Below are 19,280 nucleotides of genomic sequence, written 5' to 3'. Positions count from 1 at the left end.
TCCGAGCGCTAGTAATGCCTAGAAAATGCTTAGATCCCCTTTGGAACATATGGTTTACGAAGGAATGTTGTAGGATTTGGGATTCTTTTTTTAATAGGACTGAATTTTTGCAATCCTATGTGGCTCTTTGGAACAAATGATTGGATAACTTGAAATTCTATAAAATCCTTAGGAAATGGCTCAAACCATAGGATTTTTGAAGGAAATTGTCCTATGTGCATCTTCTAATTCATGTGTTTTGGGAATTTTGTGTTCCAGAAAGGCCCGTTAGTCACTATTTTCATTCACTTGAAGGGAAAATATTGAGTAAAGACCCAAACTTGAAGGGAAATAGAAACACTACTTACGGTCATGAAAGAATTCTTCACACTTATTCCTCGGACTGAGCACTCAAAAACAAAACCACCATCTACCATTCCAATCACACAGGCTGTAACCCTGTATTTTTTTAAAGAGAAAAATACATGGGCGATGCTTAAACTTGACGTGGGATGTCATCCAAGTTCCTATACTATCATAGTGCTATTTTTAGTTACATAAAGTTGGCTCCTCGTATCATCTAGGTCTAAATGGGTCCTTACCCGCTCTATGGGTGACGTGGCACACTGACTGTGCATCCGACATATAGGGCCCACTTGTCAGGCTTCTCCTTTATCTCCCTCCTCTGTCTCGAGCTCTCTTCGTCCACGGAAGACCGGCTCCAGGCGGATGGTGGATCCCAACGCCGGCAGCTGCCGCCCCTGTGCCGCGACTCCCCAGGCCACGCCGCCGCCCCTGCGCGACGCCCCCCTGCCTGACCCCCCTGCGCTCCAGGCAGATGGTGGATCCCAACGCCGCGAGCGCGGCGGAGAGGGGCGCCCCCGACGAGCTCTCCTCAGGTCCACCTCGGCAAGCCGCCGAGCCCACCTCTGTCTGGTGCGTCGTTGATGGGCTCCTGCGCGTGCTGCTGTCGCACCGCCGTGCCTCGTCGACGTTCTTGGACGACGGGTGCACGTTCAGGATGGGCTCTCGCGGCGCGGCCTTGGCTCCCTCCTGCGAGGAGCTCGCGCGGGGAGCTCTCGCGCGCCGGTGGCGGGCGCGTGGCTGGCCGGGGGCGGCGCGAGCGCGGTGGGGCGCGGCGGCACCAGCTCGTGGTGCGGCGCGGTGGCCCGAGCTCCCACGCGGCCATGGCAGGACGGAGCGCGAGGCCGGCGGGGAGGGAGAGCGAGACCTCGGGGATGACAGCGCGCGGCCGTCGCGAGCTCGGCGCGGCGGGCTGGGGCGAGCGCGTCGGGGGGCGTCGCGGCTATGGCCGGGGAGAGCTCGTCAAGGGCCGTCGCGGCCATGGCCTGTGCGAGCTCGGCGGGGGCGGGGAGTGGCGCAGCCATGGCCGGACGTGGGGAAGTCGAGGCGAGCGCGTCGGGGGCCATCGCGGCCATGGCTGGGGCGAACTCGGCAAGGGTGCCGCCTTGGCCGAGGCGAGCTGTCGCCGGTGTCCCGCTCGTCTCGTCCTCCACGCCGGCCGCGTGCTGGCTCGCCGCCGCCGCACGCCGCCGCGGTCTCTGCCGCAGCCGACGAGGAGGCGCATGTTGAGGATATGTGCCTAGACTGCAACCGGCAACAGCCCAGCTCTGACCAGCACGAGTGCGCGGTCACCAGGCGCTCCCGCGCCCACATCGCACACGTTGTACGCTAGAGTAGAGATACGGTTGCTGCAATTGGCAACCTCTGTTGTAACCTATATACATTCATTCAGAGATCAATAGACAGCTGTTGGCTCTCATTCTTTCTCTCTACATGGTAAATGCTAGCTCGGGTTGATCACCTCCATTTGCTCGCCGCCGTCGCTTCCTGCTCGCCGTCTCCCACCTCCGCTGCTCACCTTCGACCTTCCCTTGCCGCCATGCCCACCATGGATGACAACCCTCTCTTCGGTGTCAACCACTCTGACTCCGACACCTCCTCCGTCGCTTCCTATACTTCCTCCGTCGACGCCGACGTTCCCACCGCCAACACACCTCCCTCTGCTGTCCTCCAAACCGTGAACATCAAATCTCATGTTCCGGTTGTCCTCGAGCTCGCCGAGCCGAACTACGAAGAATGGCGTCGTTTCTTCAACACTTTCCTCGGCAAGTTCGGTCTCACTTCCCACATTTCCTCGCCGCCAACCCCGACCTAGCGTCGCGATCCAGAATGGCGCATCGTCGACCAATGCATCCTGAGTTGGTTGTACAACTCTATCTCCAAGGACGTGCACGCAATCGTGCGCGCCCCGAACGCCACTGCCTATCGCGTCTGGGATGGCATCCATGCCCAATTCCGCGACAACGAGCTCCATCGCGCTGTCTACCTGGAGTCCAAGTTCCGGAGCCTCGTCCAAGGAGACATGGACATCACGGCACCTCAAGCAGCTTGCCGACGGCCTCCGCGATGTAGGCCAGCCAGTGCACGAGACGAGCCAAGTGCCCAACATGTTGCGCGGCCTCAGCACCAAGTACCGTCATGCCATCCCGGCGATCCCGGCGCGGCAACAGCCGCACACCTTCCTCTCGGCGCGCTTGTACCTCCTGCTGGAAGAATGTAACACCTCGCGTGTTACGAGCTTGCTTAGCACCTAGGTTAATGCCTAAGAGTAATTAGTAAAACAATTTTTCGAGTTCAAAGTTAAAGCACACGTGGAATTATAAACGAATCTTGTGTGACTCGCTTTCGTAAATAAAACGAGCAAATAAGTGTCGCTAGTCAACTTGTCTCGATGCTTAACAACTTTTAAATAATCTTGTGGACAAAAGTTGTTTAGGGATTGTTTTAGAAAAGTATGAAGAAAGTGCTAAAAAATATCTGATAACAAATAAATAGCGAATGGCTTATTTGATTGAGCATGAAAAACAATTTTTATAAACAAAAATGGTTAAGCACTACATCTATGTCTTCGCACGATCAGTTGCAGTTAGGTGTATACTAGAACGTGGTGCAGGTCGTGGTTACGTTAGAGTTACGATGCTCACGCAACAATTGACCGAACTTCGCTAGAATGCGTTGTGGACATGTTGTTGGTGCTCTGTTCGTGTACCGGCACTTGTAGCCAGCGATCTCAGCCGCTCACCTCAACTACCTCGTCCCACTCGCTCTCGACCGTTCATTTCACCTACTCGAGCTACTACTGATGTCCTTGTCTCACTTCTCTCCTCCACCGCACCAAGCTATCGAAGCCACCAGCGCATAACGCAAATATGCATTCAAGTAGCAGCAAGCACGCGCTCAGGCAACAGTAGCATGCTCATCGTGCAAATTCATTGCACTGGGCAAGCACACACACATAAGCAACGCCGCCGGGCTCACCATCGCGCCTAGTTTCACCTCCCCCGCTACACGGTGCACCACTACCTGCTCGTCTCGTCCCGTCGCCTTGTGCTACGGCAGAGCCAAGCAGCTGCAAGAAGACGCTCACCACGCACACTAGCTGCCGCTCGGAGCACAGCGCTGCCATTAATGGCGAGTTGCAAACTCAGCAAAGCGTTGGCATAGCTCCGCTCCTCCGGTCTTGAACGCCGACGTTGGAGCAGCCATGGCGGACGAGCTACGAACGCTCGTGCTCTCTGCTCTGTCCCTCTCTCTGTCGCAGTCCGCAACGCCTGAAAGCTTTAGTTTGGTTTTGGTTAATTGATGAAACCCTAAGTGCTAACCTAGTTTATCAAGATGATCATGAGATAGGCAGCACTACTCCAAGTGATGAAGCAATGACAAAGATCATAACAATGGTGATGATAAAATGCTTGAACTTGGAAAAGAAGAAAGAGAAAAACAAAAGGCTCAAGGCAAAGGTATAAAATGTAGGAGCTATTTTGTTTTAGTGATCAAGACACTTAGTGAGTGTGATCATATTTAGGATAGATAGCCGTACTATTAAGAGGAGTGAAACTCGTATCAAAATGCGGTTATCAAAGTGCCACTAGATGCTCTAACTCATTGCATATGCATTTAGGATCAAAAGATGTATCGGTCCATGATTGGAAGTCTACTCTATATGACCGCATCAAGACCGGATGTGATGTTTAGTGTATGCATGTGTGCTAGATTTCAAGCCTCACCAAGAGAAAGTCATTTGAAGGCAACTAAGAGAATATTGAGATATTTGAAGCATACACAACATGTTGGATTATGGTATCCCAAAGGAGCAAGATTTGAGTTGATTGGATATTCGGATTCCGATTATGCGGGATGCAAAGTTGAGAGAAAGAGCACATTGGGCACATGTCAACTATTAGGAAGATCACTTGTATCTTGGTCAACAAAGAAGCAAAATAGTGTAGCACTTTCAACCGCCGAAGCAGAGTACATTTCGGCCGGTAGTTGTTGTGCTCAATTACTTTAGATGAAGGCTACCTTGAGTGACTTTGGAATCAAGTTCAAGCAAGTGCCATTGCTATGTGACAATGAAAGTGCCGTGAAGCTCACCAACAACCCGGTTCAACACTCAAGAACAAAGCATATAGATGTCCGTCATCACTTCATAAGAGATCACCAACAAAAAGGGGACATTTGCATAGAGAGTGTGGGCACCGAAGATCAACTTGCCGACATATTCACCAAGCCACTAGATGAGAAGAGGTTTTGCAAGCTAAGGAATGAATTGAACATACTTGACTTCTCCAATATGTGTTGATGCACACCATTATATGACATTCCTCTCCTTCGAGCAATCCAAGGTAAAAGTTGATTGGCATGGCATACATCCTTGCTAAGGACATGATTAGTGCATCTAGACATATTTCACATTTGAATAGGCTCATTCATGAAAATCAAATGAATTTGATGCTTGTATGGTACCACTATTGCTTGTATGTTTGAAATAATCTAGTGGTAGCATATAACATGTTTGTGGGCTTGTAAACCTAGTGTTTGATTTAGAAAATGAGCTATAAGTGTTTAACTCAACCTGGTATAAGATAACCCTTATTTGGAGGTGTGAAGAAGCTTGTCCTTGAATCAAACCGAGTTAAATATCTTTTGCAAGTAATCTAGACTGAACCAAATTGGGAAAATGATCCTCATTTCACATGGATTCACCCCAACATATCTATAACGTGAGGTCACCTTTTGTGCTAATTGTTGACATTGATAATCCTACCCTATCTATACTTTAAGCCTTTGTGGTCATTGATGACAAAGGGGGAGAAATAGTGTACAAAGATAGTGAAAAGACAACAAAGAAACAAAGGGGAGAGATATAGTGTACAAAGGAAGGGGAGGATCAATTAAAATTTTGAGCATACAAATAGGGGGAGCAAGCTCATAAACTTGTATGGTGAATTTGAATATGCATTACATATGTTTGCTTGCATGGCATAAATCTTTAATTTCAATATCCATGCTTGTGTGGTATATGCTAGTTGTAGGTTTGAATGTTGAAATGAAAAACTAGCATGCATAGGCTAAAGTAACTAAACCTATGTTCATTCTATGGAAACTAGACCCTTATTTGTAATATTGATCTCATGGGGTATTCTAGTTTTTGTGAATGTCTAGTTACTAATGGTGCTAAGGATGGTATATTGGTGCACTCCGATTGGTATCACGCTTCAAAGGTCCATCTCTTATACCTTAGCATCATTTGGTAGAATTGTCTCCTATATTTCCTATCTAAGCATATGTGCAAGCTACAATCCAAACTCTTAGCACATATGTAGGGGGAGCAATTACTACTATTTGGAGTTCATAAATCTTGTCCATATCCTTTACACATGGTAAATATGCCTGGGCAAGCAACATGGATTCAAATGAACTTTAATTCATATCTTTGTATAAGGGTTGTCATCAATTACCAAAAAGGGGAAGATTGAAAGCTCTAGTTTGGTTTTGGTTAATTGATGAAATCCTAAGTGCTAACCTAGTTTATCAAGATGATCATGAGATAGGTAGCACTACTCCAAGTGATGAAGCAATGACGAAGATCATAACAATGGTGATGATAAAATGCTTGAACTTGGAAAAGAAGAAAGAGAAAAACAAAAAGCTCAAGGCAAAGGTATAAAATGTAGGAGCCATTTTGTTTTAGTGATCAAGACACTTAGTGAGTGTGATCACATTTATGATAGATAGCCGTACTATTAAGAGGAGTGAAACTCATATCGAAATGCGGTTATCAAAGTGCCACTAGATGCTCTAACTCATTGCATATGCATTTAGGATCTAGTGGAGTGCTAACACCCTTGAAAACATTTGTGAAAATATGCTAACACATGTGCACGAGGTGATACACTTGGTGGTTGGCATATTTGAGCAAGGGTAAGATACCTCACCGGTGCCCTAGATAGAAAAGTTGGAGGTCACTGTAAGTGACCGGACAGTGGCCTCGGTTGGACCGGTGCGTCCGGTCAGTGGCAGCAGAGGGTGCACGTGTCGGTCTATTGATCGGACGCTAGGTCTATATTGACCGGACGCTGGAAGTTCGGGTCCGATCGAACTTACGGGTCAGCACAATATCTAGGGTTTTGCACCGGACGCTGAGGTGTGTCCGATCGAGGTGGACCGGACGTGTCCGGTCGAAGAAAACCTAGTTTGGAACCTTACTATAAACGACCGGACGCTGGGGGTCTAGAGTCCAGTCACTTGTACCAGAGCGTCCGGTCGCTACTTAGCCGTTGCGATCGGGTGGTTCCTGGACAATGACACGTGGCTTACATCGGTTGACCAAACGCTGGGTCTTGAGTCCGGTCAGTCTGACTGGAGCATCCAATCAGCCCACGTTGTACCCAGTGAAGGGGTACAACAGCTCTATTTGATGGGGGCTTCTATTTAAAGCCCCATGGCCGGGTCAAGCTCTAACGCTTGCACATTTTCATTGACATTGCAACCTTGTGAGCTTAGCCAAAGCCCTCCCACTCATCTCCATCATTGATCCATCATCATTGTGAGATTGGGAGAGAATCCAAGTGCATTGCTTGAGTAATTGCATCTAGAGGCACTTGGTATTCGTGTTGCACTATGGATTTCGCTTGTTACTCTTGGTGGTTGCCACCACCTAGACGGCTCGGTGCAGCAGTGGAGGATCGGCACGAGTTGGTGATTGTTCGTGGCCGCCTTCGGTGATTGTAAGGGGAGTTGTACCTTCCTCGGCGGAGTGCCGAAAGGTAACTCTAGTAAATTGCTCGTGTCATTGAGTTACCTCACTTGTGGGTCGGTTCTTACGGTGTCCTATCGTGTGGACGAGGTTTGTGAAACACCTCTTAGCCGCTGAACCACCAAGTGTTGGTCGACACAACGGGGACTAGCGTGTTGGCAAGCACGTGAACCTCGGGAGAAAAATCGGTTGTCTCTTGTCATTTGCATTCTCCCGGTGATTGGCTTAATCTTAATCTTGAGATTGGTTCATCCCCTACACGGCGGTATAATCACCCTACTCACCTATTTACATTCTTGCAAACTAGTTGATACAAGCTCTTTAGTGTAATTAGAATTGAGAGTTTGCTTTATTATTTACATTCATCTAGTTGAGCTCTTTAGAGTAGCAAGATTGAGAGCTCTTAGTGAGTAGTTACATAGTAAGTTTGGGTGCCTAAGTAATCATTGTAACTAGAATTGTTGGATAGGTGGCTTGCAACCCTTGTAGAGCTAGAGCACGTTTGCATTACGCTATTTGTCATACTAATCAAATTGCTCTAGTTGATTTGTAGATTTTTGAATAGGCTATTCACCCCCTCTAGCCATATTAGAACCTTTCAAGTGATATCAGAGCTATGGTCACTGTTTGATTGAAGGCTTAACAACCTCGGTGTCAAATTATGGCTCAAGTTGTGTTCAACCATGTGGGGGGCAAACCACCGTTCTTTGATGGCACATGCTATGCTTATTGAAAGAGAAAGATGAGGATGTATCTTGGTTCAATCAATGATCAAGTATGGGAAGTGACCAAAAATGACTATGCTATCATTGATCCCGATGATCCAACCAATCAAGATAAGATCAACAAACAATGCAATACAATGGCTCTCAACACCATATACAATGCCATTGATTCCAAGGTGTTTGAGCAAATCAAGGATTGTGAAAGAGCAAATGAGGTGTGGAAGAGATTGGAGGAAACATATGAGGGCACACCGACGGTGAAGAGTGCCAAGTTGTACATCCTCAAGGACAAGTTAACAAGTTTCAAGATGAAGGATGATGAGAGCATTCCGGAGATGTTCCATCGATTGCAAGTCATTGTCAACGACTTGAAGGTATTGGGAGAGAAGATCAAGGATGATGATGTCTCCCATCGATTTTTGATGTGCTTACCTCCAAGATTTGAGATGTTGAGATTGCTCATCATAAGAGGAGGATTGAAGGACATTACCCCCAACCAAGTACTAGGTGATGTCATGACACAAGAGACATATCATGTGGAAAGGGAGGGGGATGACAAGGATGATAAGAAGGAAGAAGAGGACAAGAAGAAGAAGACGTGTATAGCATTCAAAGCTAGCTCATCATCATCTAAGAACAAGGGCAAGTCCAAGAAAGAATCAAGTGACGATAATGATCTTAGTGACATTGATGATGAAGCCATGGCCCTATTTGTGCGTAAGATGGGTAAATTCATGAAGAAGAAGGGCTATGGTGCAAGAAAGAGAAGAGATCACACCAAGAGCAAAGAATATGTGAGAAGATGCTACAATTGCAAGAGCCCCGATCATGTTGTAGCAAATTGTCCCTACAATAGTGATAATGATGAAGATGAGAAGAAGAAGTACAAGAAAGATAAGAATGAAAAGAAGGAGAAGAAGGAGAAGAGAATGACCTTCCAAAAGAAGAAAAAGGGTGGAGATTATGTGGTCACATGGGATAGTGATGGCTCTTCGGATGGTGATAGCTCTAGTGATGATGACAAGAAATCTATCAAGAGAGCACTAGCAAGCATCGCCATCAACAAGAAGCTCTCCATCTTCGACACTCCATCAACATGTCTCATGGTAAAGCCAACCAAGGTAAAATATGATGAGAGTGATGATGATGAATGTGAAAGTGACTCATGTAGGAATGATAATGATGATGATGATGAGGAGGAGTACTCCAAGGAGGAGCTCTTGGACATGTGTGAGCAAGTGCATGCTTGCAATGAGATGAAAAGAAAGGAGTGCAAAGAATTGCGCAAGAAAGTAAAATTTCTCGAGCAATCCTTTGATGAGCTCAATGCCACTCATGAGGGGCTAATGGATGCCCATGAGAAGCTTGGCAAAGCTCACTCTAAGCTTGAAAAGGCTCACTCCTCTCTCATTGAGCAAGTCAAAGTGGAGGAAGCCAAGAAGGAGCAAGTGATCATAACATGTGATGTGGGACTAACATGTGATTTTATTGATGAATCTTTTCATGAACCTATTATTGTTGCTCCCACTAACACTTCTTGTAGCACTACAACTTCCACTTCACCTATGAATGATACATCACTAATGGTGAAAAATGAAACCCTCAAGAAGGAGGTGAATGAGCTCACTCGTGCCTTAGGCAATGCATATGGTGGAGAAGCCCACTTGCTAAAGTGCTTGGGTAGCCAAAGATTTTCTCTCAACAAAGAGGGATTAGGCTGTACCCCCAAGAAAGGCAAGGCGGCCTTTGTCACTCCCAAAGCTAGCTTTGTGAAGAGCAATGGTCGGTTTTGCAATAAATGCAAGCAAGTTGGGCATATAGAGCAAAATTGCAAGACTAACAAGAACAAGCTACCTAATGTATCATCAATCAAATTTGATTCTTGTTACATGCTTTATAAGGGTGCCAATGGTGTGAAGGCTAAGTTCATTGGTACACCAATTGTGGGCCCAAAGAAGAAGGCCATTTGGGTACCAAAGTCCTTGGCGACTAACCTACAAGGACTCAAGCAAGTTTGGGTACCTAAAAAGAATTGATCTTCTTTTGTAGGTAAATTATAAAGCCAGAGGAAGGCATTGGATGCTTGATAGTGGGTGCACACAACACATGATCGGTGATCCAAGAATGTTCAATTCAATCAATGAAAGCAAGAGCAATAGGATTGATAGTATCATATTTGGTGACAATGGCAAAGGCAAGGTTAAAGGGCTTGGTAAGATTGCAATATCCAATGATTTGAGCATTTCCAATGTGCTACTAGTAGAGAGCTTGAACTTCAACCTTTTGTCGGTAGCTCAACTGTGTGATCTTGGTTTCAAGTTCATATTTGGTGTGGATGATGTAGAGATCATAAGTGTAGATGGCTCTAACTTGATATTCAAAGGATTTAGATATGAAAATCTATACTTAGTTGATTTCAATGCTAGAGAAGCTCAATTGTCAACATATTTGATCACTAAGTCTAGCATGGGTTGGTTATGGCATAGAAGGCTTGGTCATGTTGGAATGAAACAATTGAACAAATTGATTAAGCATGACTTAGTTAGAGGCTTGAAAGATGTCACATTTGAGAAGAATAAGCTATGTAGTGCATGTCAAGCCAGAAAGCAAGTTGGTAATACACATCCTAAGAAGAGCATGATGAGCACATCTAAGGCATTTGAGTTGATGCACATGGACTTGTTTGGACCAACCACATACACTAGCATTGGTGGAAACAAATATGGATTTATGATTGTAGATGATTTCACTAGATACACATGGGTATTCTTTCTTGTTGACAAGAGTGATGTGTTTGCAACATTCAAATCATTTGTCAAAGGCATTCACAATGAGTTTGAAACAACAATCAAGAAAGTTAGAAGTAATAATAGAAGTGAGTTCAAGAACACTAGAATTGATGAGTGATGTGATGAATTTGGAATTAGACATCAATTCTCGGCCAAGTATACTCCTCAATCAAATGGGCTAGTTGAAAGAAAGAATAGAACCTTGATTGATATGGCAAGATCAATGTTGAGTGAGTACTATGTGAGTCATTCATTTTGGGCCGAAGCAATCAACATGGCTTGCTACTATAGCAACCGATTCTATTGTCACCCCATGATGGAGAAAACACCTTATGAGCTTTTAAATAGAAGAAAGCCCAACATAGCATACTTTCGGGTTTTTAGTTGTAAATGCTATATATTGAAGAAAGGCACTAGATTAAGCAAGTTTGAAAAGAAATGTGATGCAGGTTTCTTGCTTGGTTACTCCACTACTAGCAAAGCTTATAGAGTTTGGAATTTGACTAGTGGTACTCTTGAGGAGGTTCATGATGTGGAGTTTGATGAAACAAATGGTTCCCAAGAGGAAGATGATAATCTAGATGATGTAAGAGGCACTCAATTGGTCAATGCAATAAAGAACATAGACATTGGTGAGTTAAGGCCTAGAGAGATGATTGATGTTGAAGATGATAAGAACCAAGTGCTGTCTAACTCAAATGTGCAAGCTAGTGGTTCTCATGATCAAATCCAAGCAAGCACTAGTCATGGAAATGTGCAAGATCAACAAATGGCTAGTTCATCATCTCAACCAAGTGATAAATCAAATGCTAGCAATCAAGTGCAAGTGCTTCAACCAACCAATGTTGCAAGAGATCATCTATTGGACACTATCATTGGTGATATTTCAAGAGGTGTGCAAATAAGATCAAGATTGGCTTCATTTTGTGAGCATTTCTCATTTGTGTCATCCATTGAACCTAAAAAGATAGATAAAGCTTTGAGGGATGTTGATTGGATCAATGCTATGCATGAAGAGCTAAACAACTTCACAAGAAACTAAGTATGGGATTTAGTTGAGAGGCCTAAGGATCATAATGTAATTAGATCCAAGTGGGTCTTTCGGAACAAGCAAGATCAAGATGGGATAGTAATAAGGAACAAAGCAAGATTAGTGGCTCAAGGTTATACTCAAGTTGAAGGTCTTGACTTTGGAGAAACATATGTCCCGGTTGCAAGATTGGAAGCAATTAGAATCTTGCTAGCTTATGCTTGTGCCCACAACATCAAGTTGTACCAAATGGATGTGAAGAGTGCATTTCTAAATGGGTACATAAATGAGCTTGTGTATGTTGAGCAACCTCCTAGTTTTGAGGATGAAAAGAAACCCAACCATGTGTTCAAGTTGAGAAAGGCTTTGTATGGATTAAAACAAGCACCTAGAGCATGGTATGAGAGATTGAGGGATTTCCTACTCTCTAAGGGATTCAAGATGGGAAAGGTTGACACCACTCTCTTCACCAAGAAGCTTGGAAATGACTTATTTGTAATGCAAATCTATGTTGATGATATCATCTTTGGATCAACAAATCAAGAATTTTGTGAGGAGTTTGGCAAGATGATGGTAAGTGAGTTTGAGATGTCTATGATTGGAGAACTTAGTTACTTCCTTGGTCTTCAAATCAAGAAAATGAAGAATGGCACATTTGTGAGTCAAGGCAAGTATATCAAGGACATGCTCAAGAAGTTTGAAATGGATGAAAGTAAAGCTATTAGTATACCAATGGGGACAAGTGGAAGCTTAGATAGTGATGCTAGTGTCAACATGGTAGATCAAAAGATGTATCGGTCTATGATTGGAAGTCTACTCTATGTGACAGCATCAAGACCGGATGTGATGTTTAGTGTATGCATGTGTGCTATATTTCAAGCCTCACCAAGAGAAAATCATTTGAAGGCAACTAAGAGAATATTGAGGTATTTGAAGCATACACAACATGTTGGATTATGGTATCTCAAAGGAGCAAGATTTGAGTTGATTGGATATTCGGATTCCGATTATGCGGGATGCAAAGTTGAGAGAAAGAGCACATCGGGCACATGTCAACTATTAGGAAGATCACTTGTATCTTGGTCATCAAAGAAGCAAAATAGTGTAGCACTTTCAACCGCCGAAGCGGAGTACATTTCGGCCGATAGTTATTGTGCTCAATTACTTTGGATGAAGGCTACCTTGAGTGACTTTGGAATCAAGTTCAAGCAAGTGCCATTGCTATGTGATAATGAAAGTGTTATGAAGCTCACCAACAACCCGGTTCAACACTCAAGAACAAAGCATATAGATGTCCGTCATCACTTCATAAGAGATCACCAACAAAAAGGGGACATTTGCATAGAGAGTGTGGGCACCGAAGATCAACTTGCCAACATATTCACCAAGCCACTTGATGAGAAGAGGTTTTGCAAGCTAAGGAATGAATTGAACATACTTGACTTCTCCAATATGTGTTGATGCACCCCCATTATATGACATGCCTCTCCTTCGAGCAATCCAAGGTAAAAGTTGATTGGCATGGCATACATCCTTGCTAAGGACATGATTAGTGCATCTAGACATATTTCACATTTGAATAGGCTCATTCATGAAAATCAAATGAATTTGATGCTTGTATGGTACCACTATTGCTTGTATGTTTGAAATGATCTAGTGGTAGCATATAACATGTTTGTGGGCTTGTAAACCTAGTGTTTGATTTAGAAAATGAGCTATAAGTGTTTAACTCAACCTGGTATAAGATAACCCTTATTTGGAGGTGTGAAGAAGCTTGTCCTTAGATCAAACCGAGTTAAATATCTTTTGCAAGTAATCTAGATTGAACCAAATTGGGAAAATGATCCTCATTTCACATGGATTCACCCTAACATATCTATAATGTGAGGTCACCTTTTGTGCTAATTGCTGACATTGATAATCCTACCCTATCTATACTTTAAGCCTTTGTGGTCATTGACGACAAAGGGGGAGAAATAGTGTACAAAGATAGTAAAAAGACAACAAAGAAACAAAGGGGGAGAGATATAGTGTACAAAGGAAGGGGAGGATCAATTAAAATTTTGAGCATACAAATAGGGAGAGCAAGCTCATAAACTTGTATGGTGAATTTGAATATGCATTACATATGTTTGCTTGCATGGCATAAATCTTTAATTTCAATATCCATGCTTGTGTGGTATATGCTAGTTGTAGGTTTGAATGTTGAAATGAAAAACTAGCATGCATAGGCTAAAATAACTAAACCTATGTTCATTCTATGGAAACTAGACCCTTATTTGTAATATTGATCTCATGGGGTATTCTAGTTTTTGTGAATGTCTAGTTACTAATGGTGCTAAGGATGGTATATTGGTGCACTCCGATTGGTATCACGCTTCAAAGGTTCATCTCTTATACCTTAGCATCATTTGGTAGAATTGTCTCCTATATTTCCTATCTAAGCATATGTGCAAGCTACAATCCAAACTCTTAGCACATATGTAGGGGGAGCAATTACTACCATTTGGAGTTTATGAAACTTGTCCATATCCTTTACACATGGTAAATATGCCTAGGCAAGCAACATGGATTCAAATGAACTTTAATTCATATCTTTGTATAAGGGTTGTCATCAATTACCAAAAAGGGGGAGATTAAAAGCTCTAGTTTGGTTTTGGTTAATTGATGAAATCCTAAGTGCTAACCTAGTTTATCAAGATGATCATGAGATAGGTAGCACTACTCCAAGTGATGAAGCAATGACGAAGATCATAACAATGGTGATGATAAAATGCTTGAACTTGGAAAAGAAGAAAGAGAAAAACAAAAGGCTCAAGGCAAAGGTATAAAATGTAGGAGCCATTTTGTTTTAGTGATCAAGACACTTATTGAGTGTGATCACATTTAGGATAGATAGCCGTACTATTAAGAGGAGTGAAACTTATATCGAAATGCGGTTATCAAAGTGCCACTAGATGCTCTAACTCATTGCATATGCATTTAGGATCTAGTGGAGTGCTAACACCCTTGAAAATATTTGTGAAAATATGCTAACACATGTGCATGAGGTGATACACTTGGTGGTTGGCATATTTGAGCAAGGGTAAGATACCTCACCGGCGCCCTAGATAGAAAAGTTGGAGGTCACTGTAAGTGACCGGACGGTGGCCTCGGTTGGACCAGTGCGTCTGGTCTGTGGCAGCAGAGGGTGCGCGCGTCGGTCTATTGACCGGACGCTGGGTCTAGATTGACCGGACGCTGGAAGTTCGGGTCCGGTTGAACTTATGGGTCAGCACAGTATCCAGGGTTTTGCACTGGACGCTGAGGTGTGTCCGATCGAGGTGGACCGGACGCGTCCGGTCGAAGAAAACCTGGTTTGGAACCTTACTGTAAACGACCAGACGCTGGGGGTCCAGAGTCTGGTCACTTGTACCGGAGCGTCCGGTCGCTACTTAGCTGTGGCGATCGGGTGGTTCCTGTTGAATGGACAATGACACGTGGCTTACATCGATTGACCAGACGCTGGGTCTTGAGTCTGGTCAGTCTGACCGGAGCGTCCGACCAGCCTGCGTTGTGCCCAGTGAAGGGGTACAACGACTCTATTTGATGGGGGCTTCTATTTAAAGCCCCATGGCCGGGTCAAGCTCTAACGCTTACACATTTTCATTGACATAGCAACCTTGTGAGCTTAGCCAAAGCCCTCCCACTCATCTCCATCATTGATCCATCATCATTGTGAGATTGGGAGAGAATCTAAGTACATTGCTTGAGTAATTGCATCTAGAGGCACTTGGTATCGTGTTGCGCTATGGATTTCGCTTGTTACTCTTGGTGGTTGCCACCACCTAGACGGCTCGGTGCAGCGGTGGAGGATCAACACGAGTTAGTGATTGTTCGTGGCCGCCTTCGGTGATTGTAAGGGGAGTTGTACCTTCTCCGGCGGAGTGCTGAAAAGTAACTCTAGTAAATTGCTCGTGTCATTGAGTTACCTCACTTGTGGGTCGGTTCTTGCGGTGTCCTATCGTGTGGATGAGGTTTGTGAAACACCTCTTAGCCGCCGAACCACCAAGTGTTGGTCGACACAACGGGGACTAGCGTGTTGGCAAGCATGTGAACCTCGGGAGAAAAATCAGTTGTCTCTTGTCATTTGCATTCTCCCGGTGATTGGCTTAATCTTCATCTTGCGATTGGTTCATCCCCTACACGGCGGTATAATCACCCTACTCACCTATTTACATTCTTGCAAACTAGTTGATACAAGCTCTTTAGTGTAATTAGAATTGAGAGCTTGCTTTATTATTTACATTCATCTAGTTGAGCTCTTTAGAGTACCAAGATTGAGAGCTCTTAGTGAGTAGTTACATAGCAAGTTTGGGTGCCTAAGTAATCATTGCAACTAGAATTGTTGGATAGGTGGCTTACAACCCTTGTAGAGCTAGAGCAAGTTTGCATTACACTATTTGTCATACTAATCAAATTGCTCTAGTTGATTTGTAGATTTTTGAATAGGCTATTCACCCCCCTCTAGCCATATTAGGACCTTTCAACGCCGCTGCGCGCCGACATCGTCGTGCCACATCTCCCGCTCGCCCATCGCCAGCACCCCTCGCGAGCACGCGCGAGCACTCTACAGCTTCCACAGCGCTGGGCCACGTGTGCCTAGGCCTCTTGGCCCCTCAGCGTGGGCCGAGCTGGCCGAAGCCGGCCCAAGTGCCCTTTTCTTTTTCTAGTTTTTGTTTAAAATGAAAAATCCAATTTTGTTGGACTCTACACAGATTATACTATATAGTGAACACGTAAAATCATATGCTTTAGTGCAAAATAATTTGCCTTAAGAATTAATCTATTATTGTGGTAATTAATTAAACTAGTTCCTTGCTCCAATGCTATGAAATTTTTATGGTAAGTTCATCATATGGTTAGGTGTCCACTGTAATTTTTGTAGCTATAGAGAAATTAAATTACTAAGATAGCAAATGAGCCCTAGTTTGAATATATAGTAAATCAAATAAATGAAATAAAGAAACACTTTGGAATTTTATAACTAAAGCACTTGTTGGGAAATGACACCTTTCTCGATGATATTGATGTATAGATTAATACGTTAGTCATTAGAGCTAGCTTGTTAGTTCGTAGTATGTACTCTGTTTTAAGAGTTGTTGTTGCCTTGTTAATTATCTGTTGCATTATTTGCATCAATGAATATCATATAGGTATGATGATGGATCAACATATCAATTGAAGGATGATTGGGAATCTGAAGACGGTATAATGGTATTCTCTCCAGAAGATGATGCAATGGACTTTCTATTCAGATGATGGTGGATGGTCTGAAGATGCAGTATAAATCTTACATAGGCAAGCCTCGGTGCATAACCACTATTATTCTGCACTTTAATTTATGCTTGTGCATTGAGTTTAAGGAGTTGAATGAAACCCACTTGCATATATATATATATATATATCTTTATCCTATAAGTCTTACTAGTATGACAAGATTGTGTAGATTGCTATGCTATAGGACTCCGGTAGAAGTCGAGTGATTGCCTGTCACTCGCGAGAGATAATAAATATATTATTGTTGTTACTATATTATTATCACATGGAATATATATAAATGATAATTGGAGACTGGATGGAATGGTACTTTGAATTTGGACTTGGTTTGGCGTTCGAGCGAGGCTTGGATTGCATTTGTTCTGCCTATGTCGGTTAAGGACCGGCCTTTGCATTGGACTCTAGGCAAGTTACAGACTTATTATCCCGAGCACAAACTTGTATATGGGCGCAGTGAAGGCTTGTTGCTCTCTTGTCGTGGGTTTTGGCTCTTTCCGGACTGACTAATTGGAGGCGGAGATGTTGGAGGTCTAAGCACCGCACTGAGTCCAGGACTCAGGAGCGAGGGCTTGGAGTCTAAGTTTGGACGGAAACCTGGACCCCATGACAAGAGAGTAGTGGGTTGGTCCTGCTTGTGCCTGGAGTATAAGTGGGGCGTGTGTTTCGAGGTACCCAACTGGGCACATTGATTTCACGAATTGCCGGGCGATCCGGTACGACTTGTCTACAATCTAGCATCGTAGTAAGAACCGAAAGATGAAAGATGGTAAAATAATTCTGATTGCTTACCACCTACTTGAAAGTAGCACATGTGCTTACATAGAATGATTGGTTAATGAGCTAATGCTGACTGCTAATAAAATTGAATATCAGGACGCACGCTTAGTAATGCTTCCTGCAGATGCAATAAACCTACAAGCCAGATAGCCTTGCATATCCTTGGAGTCTTTTCTTTCCTCCTATCGGATAAGTCTTGCTAAGTATAATTAAGTACTCAGGGTTTTATTTTCTCCTGTTGCAAGTGACAGGCGGATGCTAGAGCTGACTCTTGGATATGGATTTCTCCTGGTGGGCTCAGAGAGGATTCCTTTACGCTGCGATCATAGTTTTATTTATAACCCTCACTAAATATTTTTATAAATAAAGGTTTTATAATTTGTTGTCAAAGTTTATATATCAATGCTTAATCATGTCATGAATAGATATTTATTTTCGCTGTAACTCCGATCACATGTTTATATTCCGCTGTCAAATTAAATTCTTCATAACTCTGATAACATGTTCATATTCTGCTATTATAACAATAAATATTATACTATGATGTTACATGAAAAGTGATGTAAGAAATGGTTAATAATGATGTAAGCTTTATTCTCTCATTTGTGATCCTGATAAAAAATGTGGATTTTCGGGTTCTTTCTTGGGGTGTGCTCGACGGAACTGCGTAATTTGGTGTCCTCCCTTGAGTACTTAGGGTCTAATGGAAAACAAGTACTTTTGAGAGGCATTAGATTAGGCTGTTCTGCCACAAATAGCAATACGACCCTGAGCACGCCAAGACTGCCGCTCAGCATGCCCTCATCGCCTCCGGCGGTTCCAACTCCGGCGGTTCTAGGTCACCCACTCCATCCACCGGCGATGGCAGCTCCAGCACCACGCCACCTGCTTCCCAGTCTCCAGCAACTGGCCACGGCGCCCCGCCTCGCGGTGATCAACACGGGGGTCCTGGTCGTGGCCACGGGCGTGGTTGTAAGGTCGAGATGGTGACTAGAGGTGGGGGGTGAATAGTCGTTTCTAAAACTTAATCGCGTCGGCTAACCGAAATAAGTGTGGAATTAAATCTATCAGTCTAGCCAAGACTACAATTGGACTTCACATTGCTATTAGAGTAATGAATTGGAATCACTTCTTTTCCTTTGCAAATGTGCCAACACCACCAAGTGTGCACCACCATGTGTATGTGTGTTAGCTTTTCACAAATATTTTTCAAAGGATTAGTCACTCAACTTGCCACGCCACTCGATCCTAGCGATGATGCAAAGTTAGATCACTCGAGTGGCACTAGATGACCGATATGCAAACAAGTTTGCCCCTTTTGATAGTACGACTATCTGTCCTAAACCTGGTCATCAACTTCTCTACACACCTATGACCGGTGAAATGAAATGCCATATGTTATACCTTTGCCTTGCGCATTCCATTCCATCTCCTCCAATGTCAATGCAACACATGCACCAACATGATCAACAATGATATGATCCACTTCATATCATCACGTGATCATATTGGTTCATCGATCTTGACTTCACTTGCTT

The 19,280-nt window shown here is 43.8% G+C and overlaps 1 protein-coding gene across 1 annotated transcript; it reads right to left on the bottom strand.

Annotated features, from left to right (window-relative positions):
* Nucleotides 1–995: 995 nt before the first annotated feature.
* On the bottom strand, nt 996–1,418 carry LOC136470099 (uncharacterized). The gene has a single exon (XM_066468058.1). It carries the CDS (start codon nt 1,416–1,418, stop codon nt 996–998), a length of 423 nt encoding a protein of 140 aa, XP_066324155.1.
* Between the last annotated feature and the right edge of the window lie 17,862 nt (nt 1,419–19,280).

This window comes from Miscanthus floridulus, chromosome 8 (genome assembly GCF_019320115.1).
Source record: "Miscanthus floridulus cultivar M001 chromosome 8, ASM1932011v1, whole genome shotgun sequence".
NCBI classification, from domain to species: domain Eukaryota; kingdom Viridiplantae; phylum Streptophyta; class Magnoliopsida; order Poales; family Poaceae; genus Miscanthus; species Miscanthus floridulus.
This window is presented reverse-complemented; position numbering and strand designations above follow the sequence as displayed.